This window comes from Musa acuminata, chromosome BXJ2-5, assembly GCF_036884655.1.
Source record: "Musa acuminata AAA Group cultivar baxijiao chromosome BXJ2-5, Cavendish_Baxijiao_AAA, whole genome shotgun sequence".
NCBI lineage: Eukaryota > Viridiplantae > Streptophyta > Magnoliopsida > Zingiberales > Musaceae > Musa > Musa acuminata.
Window position 1 is genome coordinate 2,973,141 of NC_088342.1, and position 20,577 is coordinate 2,993,717.

At 36.4% G+C, this 20,577-nt stretch overlaps 2 protein-coding genes across 5 annotated transcripts; both read right to left on the reverse strand.

Annotated features, from left to right (window-relative positions):
* Nucleotides 1-978: 978 nt before the first annotated feature.
* On the reverse strand, nucleotides 979-4,299 carry LOC135612146 (GPI-anchored protein LLG1-like). The gene is made up of 3 exons (XM_065108015.1): nucleotides 4,027-4,299; nucleotides 3,869-3,925; nucleotides 979-1,622 (listed from the first exon to the last, which is right to left on the reverse strand). Exons 1-3 carry the CDS (start codon nucleotides 4,109-4,111, stop codon nucleotides 1,246-1,248), a joined length of 519 nt encoding a protein of 172 aa, XP_064964087.1. The 5' UTR covers nucleotides 4,112-4,299; the 3' UTR covers nucleotides 979-1,245.
* Nucleotides 4,300-5,808: 1,509 nt separating this feature from the next.
* LOC135612147 (phosphatidylinositol/phosphatidylcholine transfer protein SFH13-like) lies at nucleotides 5,809-14,978 on the reverse strand. Of its 4 annotated transcripts, none has more exons than XM_065108016.1 (16): nucleotides 14,840-14,978; nucleotides 14,525-14,600; nucleotides 14,107-14,174; nucleotides 13,702-14,008; nucleotides 13,272-13,371; nucleotides 12,412-12,678; nucleotides 11,339-11,416; nucleotides 11,162-11,263; nucleotides 11,023-11,072; nucleotides 10,824-10,923; nucleotides 10,625-10,723; nucleotides 10,424-10,537; nucleotides 8,955-9,120; nucleotides 6,913-7,292; nucleotides 6,214-6,288; nucleotides 5,809-5,961 (listed from the first exon to the last, which is right to left on the reverse strand). In XM_065108016.1, exons 3-16 carry the CDS (start codon nucleotides 14,111-14,113, stop codon nucleotides 5,944-5,946), a joined length of 1,863 nt encoding a protein of 620 aa, XP_064964088.1. In that variant the 5' UTR covers nucleotides 14,114-14,174; nucleotides 14,525-14,600; nucleotides 14,840-14,978; the 3' UTR covers nucleotides 5,809-5,943. The 4 variants fall into 4 exon arrangements, with proteins under 4 accessions (XP_064964088.1, XP_064964089.1, XP_064964090.1 ...); XM_065108017.1 differs by having other exon boundaries at nucleotides 14,107-14,236; XM_065108018.1 differs by having other exon boundaries at nucleotides 14,500-14,600.
* Between the last annotated feature and the right edge of the window lie 5,599 nt (nucleotides 14,979-20,577).

Here is a 20,577-nt window from a genome sequence, read left to right on the forward strand (position 1 = left end):
TTCATTCTATGCTATCTAATTGAAACATGAAATAGGAAAATTGGATAGGGCTCTCAAATTTCCCTATCTGATTTTCATAAAAATAATAAAATTTTGTTTAGATAAAAATAATAAAATTATCAGATATCCAACTTCAATTTTTTAATCTGATCACATCTAAAAAAATAATTAACATTATAATGATCATTATCAATCATTATATAATCACATATATTACTTGTCATAATTTCTTCGTTTGCATTTTCTTTATCATCTTGGAATCGAAGGGATCTATGCAATGATGTTATTCTGTTTATATACAAAAAATAAATATTATAAATAAGATAAATATTATAAAATTTAATATATATATATATATATATAGTAAAATCTTAAGCCCTGGTCAAAATGAATATGGATTCAGGAAGCAGCGAAGTAAATTTTTTGGCTCCACTGTTATGGAATTAGCCTATAACAAATAAGAAATAAAACAACCCTTGAACAATAAGAAGGTATAAATAAGGGCAATGGTTTAATATCCTAGGGATCAGACAGAAGAATATTGCATCATAAAAAGCATGATCAATAATTTTAGCTTTTCCAACTGAGATGGCCACAGTTTGATGGTAGTTTATGCATGGTTTAATGAGCAGACGCAGAATTAAATGATTTTTTTGGAGGGGCTAACTGATAGCATACAACCTCATATAATCCTTAGATTTGCTTCAGTTGTTCAAAATATTGCCACACTATAGATTTCAGCATTCACTTTCTGGATTGAGACAAAGTGACATCATAATTCTTGAATAATTCTTCCTTGGAAAAAATAAAATACATTATTCAAACAGAAACAAGAAAAATTTTGTGCTTGACAGTATAGCAAGCTGGAAGGATCTAATGATCTCTGATTTAGCTGTCCTGTAGGAGTCACTACCTGCATGAATACTTTTGGCACAAAATATACAATATTTTGTTGTTTCATATTCTGTGTGATATTAGTTGAACTTTAAAGAGTTGAATAAACATGGATTGCACAATCATCAATGCAACAGTTAAACAATAGATGGGAGTTACAACCTTGAGTACCCCTGTTGGAAATGGAAAACTCAACCCATACTAAGGTTCAGAATAAGGATACAAAAGTCCATAACTATGAATCTAAGTTCCTCACAAGTTGACCAAATTAACTCACCTGAACACATAGGAAAATAGGTTACAGCAAGAGATTGTGATCATGCAGGTTTCAGAAATGTACACCTTCCACCTTTAAGAAAACAGAAATTGTAGAGCTATTCCGCACACAAGGAAGAGTATGGAAATGAGGCTCGTATGTATGTGGCCGGAACTCGAATCATTCTGTGACCTTGAGACATTCTCTGACTGTGGGGCATTAGCAGGACAGCTAAGCCCTTCCTTGCCTTCTCGGCACTCACTGGCAAACAGACCTGGAGGGTACCTCCCATAGAGGTTAATGTAACTGAACATGGTTGATGCACAATCATTCGTCAAATCATTCAATTCCTCAGCATATGGACATGCAAATTCCTTGAGAGCTTCACAGCAGAATTTGGCAGGGTACTGGGGGCCCTTGCACTTGCTTGTGATGATTGTGTAGTTCATAAATTCAAAGTTCACAGGGCAACCTACAGAATTATATATGATAGAGTTAAGATGTCAACTTTAGGTCAAACAGAGAACTATATAACAACCAAAATGATATACATGCTCTACTTTCCATTTTAATGATCTGTTTTCATGTTAGAGAATATTTTCATCACAAAGCTGTAGAAAATTGACAATTGGAACTCAAACTGTGCTAGTGTTTCAATACGAACAGTCTTGCAATTAATCACTAGTTTGTGACCTTGATCCACTAAGATCTTTAACCTTATATGTGGTACCTATCTGAAATTACACGTGCATTGGAGTTTGCTTTTTAGGTAGTATGGTTTAGCTTAAAATACTAATATGAATAGACCCAGCTGTATCCTTGATAATTCATTGCCAAGTTCTTTATTTTTTCTAACGGCCCCCAATTTAACATGCTCAAATTATTATAATCATCCATTTATTGATGAATGAACCAGCAATCATGCTTAAATTCTCACATTTGCGACACTCTTCTTGTACATCATATTCCCATGATTGCAAGTTTAATTCTTCAAGTCTTCAGTTCCTTTCCTCATATGACTCCTTTAAAGATATTTAAGATCAACTTTGTTCTTTAAGCAAAATATACCGTAACAATCTCAAGCAAATCCAGATAAAAAATGCAAAAGAGAATATTGCAAATTATAACCTTATTTGATGAGACAATTACTGAGAATCCTCAGTTGCCACAAATCACATTTAGGGCTACTCTGCCTTAGCTTTAATAAAAACTTTTCCAAATTCTTCACCATGCAAGAATATGTAGCCAGTTTAAAAAAAGGTTCTACTTATAAATCTGATCTTATGACATCAATTAGAAAACAATTAATCAAATTTTTGAAGAAGCTTGAGCAAAGTGGTGCTGCTCATCTAGTATGAGGCTCCAGTGCCGGTTGATAACTTAAGTAATTTTCATGGAATTTCATAACTCTTAACAAAAAATCAAATGATGTTGTTACCATATGCAATAGCAAAGAAGTTACTAACAATATAGTGTTTAAGGGTTTATGACATCCCAATTAAGAATTATGATCTTTGGCGCCTATCAAATCCCAGCCATTTTTGCCTACCTCAACACAACACTAAAGGTCAATTTTATTCTTGCGCGATCAGGTGTTCCATGTAATCAACAGAACCACTCCATCTGTTGGGAACTTGTAACTTCATCATGTATCCATAGTTAATAAGATCTGTGAATCCTGTTCTGAAGTTAATTTTAGACTGTAAACCACATGTAGGGACGAATGATAACTCCTGGTGTTGCGCAAGTTGTAAGAGTAGGATCAACATTCTCTCATTGCCACAAATCTTATTTTTTTTCAATGTAACCACCACTCTTTACTGGCTCAAATAATCAGAATCAACATATCTGCAATACCATAGCAGATTAACAATGCAACAACAAGACCATTGACGATCCTGGAGTATGTGGTTTGGTTTTTCTTAAGCTTTTTTATTTTTGCTTCAGAAACACTTAGAATTATTTGACCGATGCTATATAACAAATTAACAATGCATTGCAACAACAACAGCATTGATGATCCTGGAGTTAGTTGTTTGGATTTTCTTAATCTTTTTCTTTTTGTTTCGGAATCACTTCTTACAGTAATTTTGATCATCCTTTTAGCTGAAGTGTCTTGTATTTCTTCAGCCTAAGTACCGATGATGGGGCCTCTCAGATGCAGAGGAGCCCTCTTCAAGTTTCCATCATGGTTCAGGCCAATCCAGAGGCTTGGAGGCGACGCATGGAGGAATTATTCCCTTCCTAAAGGTGTGCCATTGATCTGAATTTTTGGCCTGAGTTCATATAGCAGCTACGCATATGTTCGATGTTTAGATTTAGGACTCCATTCTGTCTCAACCAACTGTTGAATTGTGGAGGAATTGTTTTCAAGAAACTCTTCAAGCCATTTGTGTGCCTTGTTCCATGAAGTGGAAGCTAAGTAAGCCTACTCAACAACCTTTCATGTTTGACTAAATTCCACATGTCTAATATCAGTTCGATCAATCTTACGGGAAGATCTATCAAATAGAGGGAAAACAAACATGCAGGAAATAAATCTAACAATTCAACCAATAATCGAAGAGCAAACCCAAAAGGACGAGAAGAATAAAAGTTCCATTTTGAACCTTCTTCAGCCATCGAAGACAAATTCACAACAAAACCCAAAAGACGAGAAGGAAAAGAAAAAACAAGGAACGAAGATTTCATTTAATGAGCCAAAGGAGCGAATCTAACTCGTCTTCGCCTGTAGCAAGCTCCGGCCGCCAGATCCATGCGACACGAATGCATCACCTATACCAGAACACCAAACACTTGTTTAACTTCGAAACCCCCCCCCCTCGCAAAAGGAATCAAGCTTTCGCGACAAAATCAAAGCTTTACAGACGATTCACCTGAGATGAAGCTCGAAGCAGCTGCCCATCCAACAAAGGCTGCAAAAAGAACCGCCTGCAGTGGGATTTTCCGATTCAGATCCATCTCGAAGTCCCCCCCCCCCCCGCCGCCTCCGATCCACTGAAGGAAAGGAAAGGAAAGAGGGAGACAGAGAGACAGAAGAGGAAACCGAATCAACAAGCTGAGCGCAAGAAACGGACGAAGAGGGACGCCACGAGCTCGGTGTTCCGTCACCGCGTTCGCTCCGACCAAAATATTGCAGAGATTTGGAGCTAAAAAAAGACGCAGACGAGCAGAAAATAAAAGAACGCGGTTTGGGCACCGGTCAGTTCTTAGGACCCGATTTGACGGCTGTGATACTCAAGCCGGCCACGGGGTCCATAGATCGAACGGCTTTCGTTCAGCTTCATGATATGAGTACCGTGGGGCCCATTCTCAAGCTGGATCTCGCTGGAAAATGGAATCCAGCCGTGTGTTGGGTGGGATTTTTATTTATTTTCTTTCTTGCGTATGTGACTATTACAAGAAGCGGTAGCTAACATTAAAATCCTTCAAAATCTAAACTACTTGAAAGGTATATAAGAATTTTTTGATCATTTTATACTTTTATATAATTAAAAACTTAAAATCTATTGATGCTAACCACTGTTTAGTAGGTAACCTGAGTTTTCTTTAAATAAATGTTAATTAAAGAGTATATATATATATATATATATATATATGTGCTAGATTACAATCAACAATATTATTTCCCAAATTTACAAGGATAAATATGTAAAAAAAATTTATATAACAAAAAATCTTCAAAGTCATGCTGATGCATACTAGGAGTGCAAAGCAAGCAGTAAAAATAGGATAAATATTTCAATTTTATGAATAATCCATTAGTTTGGATCAGTTTCAAGGATTTAACTCTTCCTCTATTTAGATCATTTAGATTAATGATTGTTATAGTTTCAAGATGACTGCAAGATACGTTTCAGGTCTAGAGAAATTAATTTATGAGCATGAAGGAATCAATGTTCACTCCAATATGCACAAGATATTGATATGAAGAGGTTCAGATTTGGACTACCTTCTAGTGACTCCAAATCAATATAAACTTGAAGCAAAGCATACTAAGAAATCTTTGAGAAATATTTCCACTAAAAGACACTAATCCAGTGATCAAACATTGGTCAGACATGGCCATGTTGCATGCCAGAAACAGAACAGTACTTTGACATAGTTTGCAATGTTCTGAAGCTTAAATAGGCACAAGTCAACAAAAAAAAAAAAAACGAGTACATATAGTTCTGATCAAAGATGGTTAAATAAAACCTTGAGCTTCATATCCTTGTTCAATGTACCACAATCCAAAGTGTCATGCTTGCTTCAAGCTATGGGTCAGCTCTCAAGAGTCATCACATTGGTTGAGGATTAGAAGACTAGGACTTTCCCTGGTAGGGAAGGAAATAGATGACCCAGCTTCAAGTATTAAACTGCAGCATCACATAAGAATTCCTCTATTTTGTCCCAGATATACCAAAAGAACAAATAGACAAGCTCAAAGTAAATTAGAAACGATGAAAAACCAAAAAAAAAAGAACAAGATATGTGTGTTATCTTTGGTACTTGCTCTCTATTTACTGTTAGTGTTTCTCCCCCTTTACTTCAATGCAAGGATATTGCCTTTGGTTTGATGTGCCGAACAATCAGCTCATTACAGCTTTTGTGCATTTTCATCATCATCCCCCTCCATCCCTCTGTTTTATTGTCTTTTCTCCTCCTAAGAAGAAAACTATATATATATATATATATATATATATATATATATATATATAAAGATATACCACAGGAAGTATATCATTTTGATTCCAACCCCAATTTCGAAGTATCTCTTCTAGACATCTGATTGGATAAAGATACTTTAAGTATCAACAAAATTTCCTTCTCTGCAAAAGAGCCAAATAAAGGCCAATTAGGATTTGCTTACATAAACATAAAATTAAAAGATTTTTTATTTATTATAGGAGCCATGTTTATTTGTCTTCACATTCAAAAGAAAGCCACAATTCAGCAGTTAACAAGGACAGATGCAGTAAAGCTTGCCAAGCTGCTTCTCAGCTTTCCATGAGATCTTCATAAACTGAACTTATGGTTGAATATCAACTTACTATCCATGATAATTGTGTCAATTGACTTACCCCAATACTTTTGCCGTTTAAAGTTTCTAAAGTTGCCTCAATCTCCAATTGCTTCATCAGAGTTGCCTGCAGGACCTGGATAGTTTTCCATATTAAAATTTGCAGCCAAGACACTATATAAAAATTACAAAGAAAATATATGAGCAAGATAAACATCATTAGATATTGGATGGCAAGATCTGGAAGAAATGGATGAGCCAGCCTAGGCATATAGCCAAACTATCATGTAGTCATTCTTAAATATATATAGGTTAGCAACCTCATGTATAATATTGTGTATAAAACTAGTAAAACGTATATATTTCCAAGGGAAGAAATTTAATTGGTAATGACATTCAATCAAGTTGGTCATTTTGTTCTAGAATATTGAACCATGATTTAATCTGCAAACCTAGATTGACAGCATGAAAAATGAAGATATGATGGAATGGATGATCCAAAATGCGATGAAAGCACTGCACCAACTATGTCAAGAATTCAACTATATCACCACACAGAGAATTAAAAAGGCATCCAACCAGATCTAAGAATTGAGTCACAACATTTGCGGTGTCTAATAATCTCAAGCAATAAATTATCTAAATAATTGCAAAAGCATACATCTAAAGATCTTGGTTTTGTTAGCTGACTTTTAAAACTCAGTTTCCTGTTTAAACTACTATAAGTTACACAATATCTTCTCAAATAAAGGAGACCTACCTTATTTGTCTTGTGAAGATCAAACTCAACACTTTTAATCCTGTTCATTGATTCCCGAATTGCATGCTCTTTCTCCTGTGGAATCTCTGCAGGTTTTCTACTGAGTTCATTCAACATGGACTCGAGCTTCTCAAGACGTTCAATCAAAGGAGTGACTTTATCTTCCTTGGCAGCTTCCGTGGTCGAATTGTTATCAGGAATCAAGCTCAATGCATCTGATGGATGAACATTTTCCAATCTCCTGTCTGGTCTAGATCGGAAGATGTGAAAGAAGGATAGAACTTTTATCAAAAATGCAATTACTGCCCTAGCAAAATATTGCAATTTTCCTTCTTCTAAAGCATCTTTGACAGCATTGTGCCCATCAGTGGAGAATTTTCCTGGAAGACCAAAAACAAACATAAACTCAGCCCAGATATTTTTGTTTCAAAAGAACTATCATGTCAAAAGAGAAAGACAGGGGTGCTTCACATCGTACAAAGTTATATTCAGTAAACTCACCAAATGGAAGCAGATAAGTTATGTATACCGAGTGCATAGAATCGTTGTCAACTAGTCTTACAGAAATGAAAGACCAAAATGAAACAAAAACTGCCACAACTACAAGGGAAAATCCTAGCTTCATGGTAGCTCCAATAAGCAGCACAGAAGATTTTACTACAAAAGTTAATTGATATTTGTTGGCCTTCAATATTTAAAAGAAGAATATGTTTTGTCTCCCAGTATGGAACTCAAAATCTTCCATGAATCTGTGTCCACCACTTAACAAACTCCAGTAGAAAAGCTATCTTTCTTCTTATTAATAGCCGTTGACTATATCTTATACTCTTGTGCCAAAAATCCAGGATGGCAAGGTTCAGTCCATCACAGTGGACTAATCAAAACTCCCACTCCCCACATCTATTGCCGGTAAATGATTGTTTTCTGTATTAAACATTCTAATCCAGATATGGTGAAATGAATGAAGATTATGGTCTTCATAAATTCGCTTTGAGTTTTAACATTGGTCCAAACCAGCCCAAGCTTGATAATGCAGATAGAAATCAACTATATGGCTTTGTAAAATTTGGTCAATCCAAACCAATTGAAAATCCAATTTTAAAGAAAATGTTTTATGGTCTATACTTATTCACAAGAAACCTCACACATTGACTTTCATGAACTATTAAGGACAAACTCAGTGCACTTGGATCCTTCCAATGTGGGGTTTGGGAAGGTTCAATGCAACCCTCCATCAAATAAAACTGTTGAAGTCAGCAAAAGTACTAAATTCTAAAATGTCCAGAGGGTTCAAGACTTGAATAAAAATGTACAACTATAAACTATGTCGTAAATGTCAAAGAATCATGCCCTCACCCTTGCATATTCATACTTAAGAAATATAGCTCAGATAGTAGAACAAACTGGTACTTATTGTTCCAACCTTTCAACATATTCAGGATAGCAGTCCAGGAAAGGAAGAAGAAGGTTCAGGATCAAAAGCAAATGAAAAGGTTAAAACATGCAAGTACAAATGTTATGTGTGTATGTTATATTATCCCTGTTTTCTCCATTGAATTTGGAACCTGTTTCAGAATTACGGCATACTAGTATATACCAAGGTTCGCAATACCGTACCGTACCGGTATTTCGATCTGGGCTCGGTACCGGTATGGTACGGTGTACCGAGCTACAGTGCTACTGTAGCACTGCTACAGTGCAGAGCGGTACGGGGTGGTCCACGTACCACTGGCCTGTCGGACCGGTACGTACCACCCGTACCAGGCGGTACGATTCGGTATGGCAGACACTGGTATATACCAACATACCATATAAATCCATGGCCAACAGATTTTATCTTCAAGAATTAGAAAACTATTGACTTTAATGAAAATATAATATCATCGGGCTCCTATTTTTGTGCATTTATGAATAATAGATTAAACACCAATCAAACCGTTTTCATTACCAAAATAGGATCTTCATCTATAATTAGAAAAAAATCTCAGTACCAGAGAACTTTAATAAATGAAAATACTGCAGCTGAATAGATTAACTAATACCTGGTGAATGTAATTTTATGGTAGCAAAAGCACAACAATGATCTTTTACTTCATTGGATGACATCGCAGCATATCTTTCTCCTTCTCCACCAGATTCCACAGGTGTAGGAACTGACACAAAATGGTCATTGCAATTGTAGTAAGCGGTGGAATCTGCTGCTCTGACCTGTGAAGACAATTATAGAAAATGCAGTAAGTTTCACTAGTACTTGTTACAGCTCTACAGAAATATTAATTTATCAATATTGATTTTTGTTGTTTTTCTTCAGTAACTAGCAATCATTAAAATACTAAGCATTTCATTGGAGCAATTAAGACAAGCTACATCTGAGATGACAAGGCAGATTGAAGTGTAGATAACTGTAATGATAAGTATTAAAATGACATGTATATGCAACTGGTAGTTAGACTGTTAAAACATGACGTGTTTTTTCCCATCCTTGTCAGAATTTTGCACGGGTTATTTGATCAACAGCCCTTCACATTCCCAACATCCTCTAAGCCTAAGCTGTCTCATCTTAAATTTATTAAGATGGGATTCATCAAAAAGCCACAATAGTTGTATGGTGAACAATTCACATAAAAGAGAAAATAAACAGCCAACAAATAATACAAGGACTAGATACAGTATAAAAAGAAAATGAACAGTCATATGGTGTATCCAAGGCAAGTAGAACTGTAGAAGGACTAGGGAATCAAAAATTAGTGTATGTGAGTATGATTACAGCTTACAACTAATAATACCAGGACTAGATAAGATGTTTATTTTGTAACACTTTGTGAAATAGCTCAGGTAACAAAAAGAAGTTTTAAAAAATGGATGTTGTGAAACCCACAAATTCAACCAGCTCCATAAATGAAAGAGATTGACCAGGAAAAGAGATACAAAAATTATGATCGCAATTTGTACTGTTCTAACTTCTAAGCATGTCACAATGCTCCAGCTTATAGTAAATTAGGCTTAAAACTTAGTAACCTTTAAAAGGATATTTACCATTTTAATACATCATAAAGAAAAACAATAGGCTGAAAATAGAGACAAGTCATGTAAAACTATGGGAAGGAATAGGAACTCTTATTAAGATGGAAGTCCCTAAAATGGCAAACCAATTAAAAATTTGAAGAACTCTTATTTCTGCAGGAAATCTAGTTTTTCTTTTCAAAACAGAAAAGGTAGAATTGTGCGAATGGAAAATGGATAATCTTTGACAAAGCAGATAATATGCATGAAAATTACTTCAAAGAGAAAACATCAACTAAGGAAGAATGACATGCCAATAAGAGCTAGGACAGTTTCTTAAGGTACAATTAATCTAGATATCCTTGTCACATTGCATACTGAAGCATTGCATTGATATTTTTTTTAGCAACTACCATGCTTTCCATAACAAACATGTAATAGCACGAAATATTTCCCTAGATGCTTACAACAAAAGTATACTATTTATTAATTAGAAAATTAAACTCACTTCTTCATGAACCGGAGCTAAATGTGTATATTCAGCAGTTCTAGAAATGACTGGAGAACCAAGATCATCAGCGTCAGATCCAGAATCAGCTGTTGATGTATCACTATTTCTTCTCTGCCATTAGATAATATGGCAATATGGTGAGACAGATCATTTACATAATCAATTGGAGTAAAAGGTAATAGCAACTAGTTATTTTGCCTTTAATGGATGTCGCCTGGGATAAGAGGCATTGGTCTGTTCTCCATCGGGTACCTGCCCAATTTCCCAAGTAAATGCTGCTCCAACACTATTTACAATCTACAGTGAAAAGGGCTCATCAATCTCTTATTTCATCAGAATACTAATGTTACTGAAAAAGCATAGCTTGGCATCACAAATTATGAGATGGACTTCCTACCTTCATGATAACTGGGTCATTCCATGGTCCTTTATTAGACCTGAGACATCCTCCCTCATTGTAGCAAGTACATGAACCACCTAGGAATTCTGGCAATTGGCTGGAAGTAAAAGACATAGTTCTACATGATTAATCTGATAGGTGCCCCAAAGAGCATGAAAAGTAATTGGCATTATAAGCTAGAGAACTTATAAGAGACCTTGAGTCAATTGCTTCAAGAAGTTTACTCTGATATCTTGTGCCTAGTACCTGTACACAAACATTAATTATATTTGTCAGTCACCTAGGATTTAAGAAGAAGACATAATGACATGATTGTTCAGAAGAGTTGAGCCTACATGCATCTTTGAAGTTGTTTTGGGATCAAGGAATCCTTTTACAGTGTTCCAGAGAAGCTTAAAACCATGGCCAGCATTAACTATGAACATTTGGTGTAGTGTCTGAACTAAGTTAAAGTTAGAAACTTCCTCAAACATTATGAGATATGTAAAAAGAGCTATATTAAATAATTCTACCTCAGGATAGTAATCACCATCTATCTTATGCATGTGGAGCAAGAGATCCCTTGCTGTCTTGCTGAAATTCTTCAAGCCCTGCAATCCACATAGAGGCAACAAAGATCAGAGTGCTCTAAACAGAATTCAAAAGAAATGATTCAATCCATGGTGGCAGGAGAACCATGCAGGGGTGGGCATTACAGCTATACTTATTTCAAAAGGACACAACTAGTCATAACTTCTCATCATAGCAGTTAAACATAAGAAAAATTTAGGAACACATTACAGAAGTGGTGATTTTGAGCAATTGCAATGAAAACCAAAAGACTATAATAACACACAGTCGCCCAGTCCATCATACCTCTTGATTTCAGTTCTAGCTATAAGGTATCTAATTGGCTCACATTTATAAATAGTAATGTCAGAGCACAATAAATTGCAAAGTAGATATTTATCCATTGGCTCATGATAACTTCACAAATTGACATTTAATTTATCATGTTGGTGGATATTGAATTTTTTCATTAGGAAGAATAATTTCAGTTCTAACTGTAAGCTCTCTAATTGTCTCACATTTATAAATGGCAATGTCAGAGCATGATAAATTTCAGAGTAGGTCCTTATCCATTGGCTCATGATAACTTCACAAATTGACATTTAATTTATCATGTTGATGGATATTAAAAAATTTTCATTAGGAACAATAATTTCCTGAATAAAAGTGAAACATTTTATTTGCCATCCAAAAACAGTTTGTCCTCATTGACTCCTACTCTTTCCCATTACTTTCATATTCTCAAGATAGTCCTTTATTAATCCTTGTGAGAGCAATTAAAATGATTATATTTCAGAAATATCACGTGGTAAAACTAAAAGATAGCACATGATAATCTTCCAAAATATATTCCTCGTCATCTTCTGGTAAAACTACAAGTGAAAAGTGTAGGTAGAAAGTGCTCCATTTCATCGTCTTGACACAGACTATATTAAAGTGACAAAAATTGTGAAAAGCATAAATGGAATACGTAGACATTGTGGTTTTATCTGCAGCACAACTACAAAAATGATAGGAAGACAAACTAACAACATACCACACCATGTACATCTAATATTGTCGTCGATGAACCAATATGCCGTTTGGCAGCAATAGAGCATGCAGGAAATTTCTCATGCAGGGCTCTCTCAAACTCTTGCACATGATATCTTAAGTAGCGATCTATTGTAGTTATTTGCATAAGCTTATTGGGCTCAACTTTCCCAAGCCTCTCAATATAGACAGGCCTTCCCTCCTTGTCAACTCCATGGTAACCCTGAGGATAATAGTGCAAAACCTCCTCCAACTCTTCGAATATAAAGTCCTTCAATAAAAAGAAATTTGAGTGTTATCAGCTTCTCACATAGATTTCTAGGTAATCTTAACTGAGTATAAGTAAAATAATATAGCTTTAACTATCTACTCCAAGAGAGTTCCAGTTATTTTGGTTCATGCTTTTTACAACAGTGGTTGAAGCAATACATGCATTATGAACATTGCTGACATACCAAAATGCAACACAAACATTTAAATGAAGTAATAGATTAGTGTTATGTGATTCACTCAAATTTAAAAATTATATGTTAAATTTTGGTTTCTTTTTCTTATTAATATTTGAAAATTTGGTTTTTAAGTAGCATGTCATTGATTCCTCTGGAAGGAATATTTAACAAACGAGCTGAGACTTTTGTGATACATGATGTGAACAGAACTCGTATGGGAATTTAGTGGATTTGATGGATGGGTTTCTTAATTTGTTAGATGCTACTCACCTACAAACTCAATTACCACATATGGGTCAAACAAATATCTAGATGGTTTTTATAAGAGAATTACATTGAAGTCTCACTTCTGGTAGTCATGTATATTACTTGGGATATGCAAAAGATGATGCATGGTATGTGAAGATGACTTTACCTCCAGAATTGAGTCTGTTCCAAATTCCTCTCTCCATTGAAGCATCTCAGCCCACATCTGCATTGCTTTCTCAAAGTCAAATTTCCTAGCTTTGAGGAATCTGCATGAAATAAAAAATATTTAATCACGATGTGAAATTTAATATACCACAGCATTATATAAAGAACCACATTCTACTCTATGTATAAAATAATATTGAAAAATTCAAGCTGTTAAAAAATTCAAAGGAAGGAATTTAATATTGATCTGGTATCAATCTTGGTAAACTATTAAACCAGCATGGTACAGGCGTACCAAATAATACATCATGATATCACTCAATAAAATAATACAAAACTAAAAATGGTTGGTATATGTACTGGTTTTGAGTTACATATTTCAATACTAGTACTTGGTCGGACAATCAGTGTTTAGAAATAGTATAACTAACCTGAGCAACGTATGATAATCATCATGTTTTTTAGGCAATTTAGCGTTGGCAATGAGTTCTTGGCGAAACGAATGGACTGCTCGCTCCTCTTCAGCATCTCTGACATCCTCAATTGAAAATGAAGCACCCCTGTAATCAACTTTCCTCTTGCCTCGTTTCTTTAGAGAATGAGTGAATTTAGTGGAGGCATGCAACGCTTTTTTCCTAAGAGATCCAATTTTCGTTCTCCTCCTCTCATCTTCAGAATTCTCTACATCAGATCTCCTTTCTTTCCTCTCATCATATCTAAAAGACCCCTCACAACATTCTGCATGGAAGAACATTGCACGGTAAGAGAGATTGGAGAAAGCAATCGATTCCATGTTTTCATTTGAGGTTTCTGAATAATCTTATTAGCCAGCCTACCAGCCATTTTCTCACAATTTATGAAAGAAATCCTCGTATCTCAGACCTCCGGCTTCAAAGGCAAACAACTGCAATTGATACGGTCAAAGAGAATCAGAAGTCCACGTAGTGTCGCAAGCCTCAGAACAAACTGAAAGAGAAGACTTTTATAACAAATCCGAAGAGAAAAAGAAAATTAAATAAAGAATAAAACATGAAAACCGAGATCCACAGATAGCTCAGCTCATTAACCATGAAAGCTCCTAGATTCGTTAATTACCGTATTGATATAACAAGCAATTGAATCAAAAAGATGTCCTTTTGTCAAAAAAAGAATCATGTTTCAGCTCAACATCTCAAACCCACGATAATCCAACAGATCGAAGTGAAACATAGAGATGGAATCGATCTTACAGAAACAAGCCAAAGGAAGATTTACCTCGGCGACAGCTCCAACATTGCAAGATCCAGCACCAATGAAACCGAAGTTGCCACCAAAACAAGGTTCCCGGGCCCTGCATTCATTCAGCGGTTACTCAAGTCGACAAATAAATCCCCTTCGCGAAACGACACCCGCCGAGCACATCCATAACCCTCACTAAAGACCCAATAAAACCCGACAAGCACATCCCATAAGACCAAAATCAACCGAAACCGCTCAAGCCATATCCCAAATCAAGAAGCGAATCCCCCTCCAAGTCCCCGTCTTGTCAAACCGGACACCCCCGGAACCGAAAGGATTCTCGATCTTTACCTCTCCGAAACCTTCGAACCCAGCAGCGATAACCGAGATCTGAGGTCGTGAAAGAGACCCGAATCATCACATGAGAACAAGAACGGAGGAGCGCGATCGCCTTAAGGCTGTCGGAATCGAAGGACGACTTAAATCGTCGATCTCTTTCGTTAGCGCTGCGTACCGGCAGAAGAGTGTGGTGTCATGTTATTATTGTACGCAGAGAACTTTCTATGCGGCATATTAAATATATATATATATATATTTTTTTTACTTCATGTAATTAATTATTTTTGACTTTTTTTAATGTATTTTCATTTTTCCAACAAAACATCAAAAAATTAAATTCAACAAAAAAAAGGATTTATCCTCCAAAGTGAGAACTCTTCCATTTTATAATCATAGAAAAGATGAAAAAGGAAATTTGATCGTATTGCTTATTTGCGTCTTACGATATATAAAGAAAAAAAAATGTGATATATAAATACACATGATTGTGCTGGGAATGTTGTGTATCCATCAATCGCGACCGTCGGATGTCTGGCTCCAGTGGGATCATACGGCTCTGCCGAGAGATTCTCTTCGACAACCGCATAAGAAAAAGGTTGGGATGCAGCAGCAGGAGGAAGAGTACTAGGAATGTGAGCAGTGCTCCTGCTACCTACACACCTGCAAAGCAGTGTTCATCAATAATGGCGTCCCCGAGACACGGTTGGTTGTCCATGCATTTTTAATGGGGCTGCTTAATGGAAGAGCTTCCAGGTTATGAAGTCTGATGGTGACGCTCACTCACTCATCAGCAAATTATTGAAGCATTTAAGATTCGGGAGTTCTTGAGACCTTTTGCAGACCCATCAAGGTGCATTGATTCCAGTGGCAGGGAAATCAATCCGCAGTAGCAGAAACCTCCATGGGGTGTTTGTTGAAGCACAGCTCACAGGAAGAAGAAGGTCACGTCGTGCTCTGCTTCACGCTTCTGCAAGCAATCTACATGTTGGGAAAGTCGCTAAGAAGATGTGCAAAGGCAAACAAAGTTTATTCTTAGCTTTTTTATCTTTCCTTAATGGCATAAAGGAGACTATTGAGCTCCGCAAAGCAAGATTAATGTGTTGTAGTATTTCTCCATGCTTTTTATTTTCATGATTAATGCTTGCAAGATTCATATGATGAGCGTGAGTTTGGTGGGGGGGAATGCTTGAAGTGATGCAAACTGATATAAGGTGAAAAGGTGATCTTTAAGCTGTGGATCTAAACAACTCTGGAGAGGAAGAAGTAGAAATGTCAAGGTTTAATTGTTGTAATAATTAGCTTTTGTATAAAATAAAATTGAAAATGCATCTAATCATTTCTCACTTTTGTTTAATGAGGTTTTTAGTTCTTAGGAGATGACTCTAAAATATAAGTGGATTAATTTCAAAAAAAATTACAATATTAAAAAGGAAATCATGGAATCACTAATTTGTCATGGATGTTATAAACAAAGAGATTTCTTGAGTTTTTTTTTTTTTTTGTTACTATAATAACATCTTATTGGCCCAAAATTGTCATCATTTTTATTTATTTTTGTCCTAACAAGCTGTAAAAGTCAGTGTTCTTTTAATCCACAAGCACATAATATGCAAATAAGTACAATTTATGAATTGTTTCTGTTTATCATAACAATTTATTAAGATTTTGATGTGGTTCAATACACCTTAGCAGTAGCTCCCTACTTTGTAGCATGTTAACATTCTTACAATGGCAAGGAATAGAAAGCCATGCTTTGGCATCATGCTGTAGGATGAGGCCTGTGAAGGCTTGTTCTTGAGTTGGATGGAAGGGTAGAGAGCTACAGAAACCTATGCTGCATATTCTGAACAAAAGTAACAGATCACGATCACATATTTTATTGCTGTAGAGTGCATCGTTCTGGTTAAAGAGAAGTCGATCCAAAGGTGCAGCTCTGAGTTCATCTTGCTTTTTGGACTCAGTTTTTTCTTGGTCCTCCACAGTGGGAAGAGGAATCTGTACCATCTGTACTGTATGCCCGGAAATGTCCAGAAGACAACTCATCATCTGCAATGCCTTTAATATGATCGAGGAAAACACCAAGCCACCGCTGCCTCCACCGACTCTGGACTCAGTAAAGTAACACAGACAAGAGACAGAGTGTTGTAATCCTCTGTTTAATGATTGTCTTCATCCTCAGCCTTAATTTCTTTACCTCTCTCTCTCTCTCTCTCTCTCTTCTCGCTTCTCTCTTCTCTGGCTTTGCTGCAGCAGGACAAGAGATGGACAACACAGCAAAAAGGAAAGGAAAGAATCGTATATATACTGTAGTAAGAAGATGGCAAGGAGGTGGACGAGAGGTCACTGTCTCGCCCTCACCGCCGTCAGGTCGCTCTCCCCGGCCCAGCTCTCTCGTCTCTTCTTTTTCTGCTGTACTTGGTATTCACTGCGTTCCACCGGAGACATTCCGATGGCTTCGTCGTTACAAGGATGCGACCAAAGATCGAGTAAAGAACACTTCCTCATCGTAACATCATACGCACAGGGGAGAAGAGAGAGAGAGGGAATCCAAGAAAAATGTAGGAATCTGTTGACTACTTCAACAAAACTATTATGTGTACATTGCGGAATTAGAGTCTGAGTCATGTCCTTATAGTGTGTGCTCCAGGAGCATGCAGATCTCTCATGGAAGGATTGTCCTACTCTACCAAGACAATGTCTGCAAGGACCTTGATGACTGAAGGGTAAGCTAATGCTCTATCTTTTGACCTCTCATACGCTCATTGGACTTGCAGTGCATGCATGAGATCTGTGCAGATTTTGAAGCTGTGCACAGCATCTCAGTTCATCTCCCCAACTGGTGCTGGTAACTGAGCGAGGGAGTTCCCCAGTGCCCACCCCAAGCTCTTCAGTTCATGAACTCCAAAAGAATTCATGGTTGCTACTGTGCCTCCATGAAAAGCTGATTGATGTCAGGACCCAAAGGTCTTTGTTCTTGCAACTGAAGGGTCTTAAAGGGGCTGAGATAAAGTGGGGGAGACAGAGAATGGGATTCAGAAGAGGCACAAGGTGCAACAGAAGGTACATCGAGTGTCATAAACGCAAGAGACATGTTTCCATTTGTAGCCTTGTGTAGTTTAGGAGAAAACCCATTGACCTGTGTACGTCAACTTCTCATAGATTTCCTCATCTTGCCTGGATGAACAGAGAGCCATTAGAGCCATTAAGGCTATTTTGTTTGCTGGAAAGGTGGGGATTATTATAAAGGATTATGTCAGGGAAACATCACAAAGGAAGGCCCTATGGAGAATGTGAGGTTCATAAATGTTTTGCTCACTATGGGCACCATGTTTCAAGGAGGTCACATGCATCTCTCGCTACACTTTGGCAATTTATGTCAGTCAGATGTTTGACATGCTGAGGGTCGGCACCAGTGCTTGTCACAATTAATCTGTGACATGTTGGACAAGCGACGTGTGTGAGCAGCTGAAGTCCCCTTATCCCCATCAAACTTTTCATGTGATCCCTTGAGAGGTATAGGATTAAGAACAGTATTAGTATTACAGCTAGTCATGAGGAGAAGACAGTATCAATTCATTTCAGTGAGAAGCTCTAAACACAATTGCTGCCTTTGTTAAAGAAAAAAAAGGCCGTCATTAGAGAATCTTGATGAGCTTATGATACATGGGAGAGCCAACCTGATGTGACACAAGGTAGAAGAGCCCTATAAGAGGGCGGGCACTGAGAATTCATGGAGCAAAAGATGGGAGTTCTGCTATCACAACGGTGATAAAAAGGCCACATGATGCTTGGAGTAGATATTTTTCATCTGCTTTCAAGCAACCATGAGGAACTCTTGGATTCATCATGCAGATGCAACATATGCAAACAACTATTTTGGTTCTAGCATAAACATGAATTAGGATGCCTGCAATATGCAATTGATGTCAGATGAAAGGATTCAGATTCTTGCAAAAGGTTTCAGGATTCAATATATCATCAGACAATCAATTACATTAACAACATGCTTCTCACAATGAGAGATTTTAACTTTGCCACTGAATCAACAGAAAATATAATCTGTAGAATTTATAGGCAATAAACATTGAATTTATAGGAACTTGGCATGCAATCTTTATGTAGAATTTTAGCTGCTGGAAGTCATGTTTCGTGTCCACAACTGAGACTACTGGTTTTTACAAAAATATATTGCACCACAAAACAATTTGTCTGACCTGTTAATACAAATACACTTCACACAGTAAAAAAAAAAAAAAAGTTACACTTGCTAAGTTCTTCATTTTCTCTACTCAATCATCTCGGGGAAATAGCATTTTGAAAGGACTTCCACTTGTTTGCAAAAATGCTTTTCATTTGATTCCACCTCTTTCAACAAATTTCTTTCTAGGACAAAAAAGAAGATACAATTGCCTTCTAATCTAGGATATGTCAACTAGAATAATGATCAGAGAATGCAAAGACACTAGAAATCAAAGGAAAACAATAGAATAGCTCAGATTAAAGACCTGATTTAGCATGTTATTATTGTTTCAAGAAGTAGCACGAACAAAAAAGCCCATTTTAAATACACCTCTAATACAACTTCAAAATTCCAGCAGTAATTAGCAAGGAATTAAAAGCAAAAGGCTATTCATTGAGTAGATTTAAGATTACTTGACTACATACAAATCAAGGTTTTTTCAAATTGCACTGGGTTGTACAATTTAACTAATACAAAACCATCCATTTATTTCAGCATTTTGGCCAAGAAATGCAACACAAGTTGGAATAGTTGGACAAGCAGGAAAATGAAACTACTCCCCCAGATGGAAGGACTATCAACTTTTTCCTACATAAAATTGAAATATGTATCTAGCTTTAGGGGTCTATGACAGAAAATGGTTCAAAATGATTCACCAAGAAGAAGGAACATTTAGCACAGACTACTTTAACTCTCTAAATTTACAAGGACAAACCAATCTTCGACAGAAAATGGTTCAAAATGATTCAGCAAGAAAGAAGGAACATTAGCAGAAACTTCTTTAACTCTGTAAATTTACAAGGACAAACCACAGGGTGTACTGAAAAAATAATGTGTTCTGAAATATAACAGTTATTCCTGACACAGCAACTAATTTGTGGTTACATCAGTAAAGAAATTATAAGACCATGCCGAGAAGCCATATTACCTCTTGTGCTTGTCAGAGGTATGTGGAAGATTTTGAGTGACTACTTGTATGTGATCAAAGGCATTTCTTGTGCTTATCAGAGGCATGTGGAAACAGTTAAGCACAAGAAATGCTTCTGATAATTGTTCTTCGGTCTACAGATTGAAGAACAATTATCAGAAGCATTTCTTGTGCTTATCAGAGGCATGTGGAAACAATTAAGCGAAGTCTACATAAACTTTAATTTAACTGGTTACACTAGAGCCATTTGTAGTCTCTAGTTTATAATCCCTCAGCTGTCATGTCCATCTCCTCTCAGATCTCTAGACTATCTACAAGAGTCAAGTGTTCTCTTATCCTCCCAGTTTATACAGGACTCATCTTAGATTGAAAACAAAAGGTATAGCCAGCTCTTCTAAGAAAATGATGATAATAATCTTCAAGAGCATGGATGATAATAATCTGACATTTAGCATCATATCTAAGAAAATGATCCTTCAATACCATAATTCAACTGATTTCCTCTAAGCTTTAGGTTGCCTCTGAACATTACGTATGAGAAATTGAGCATATGTTCAATCAGAAAATCAAGAAATATAAAGT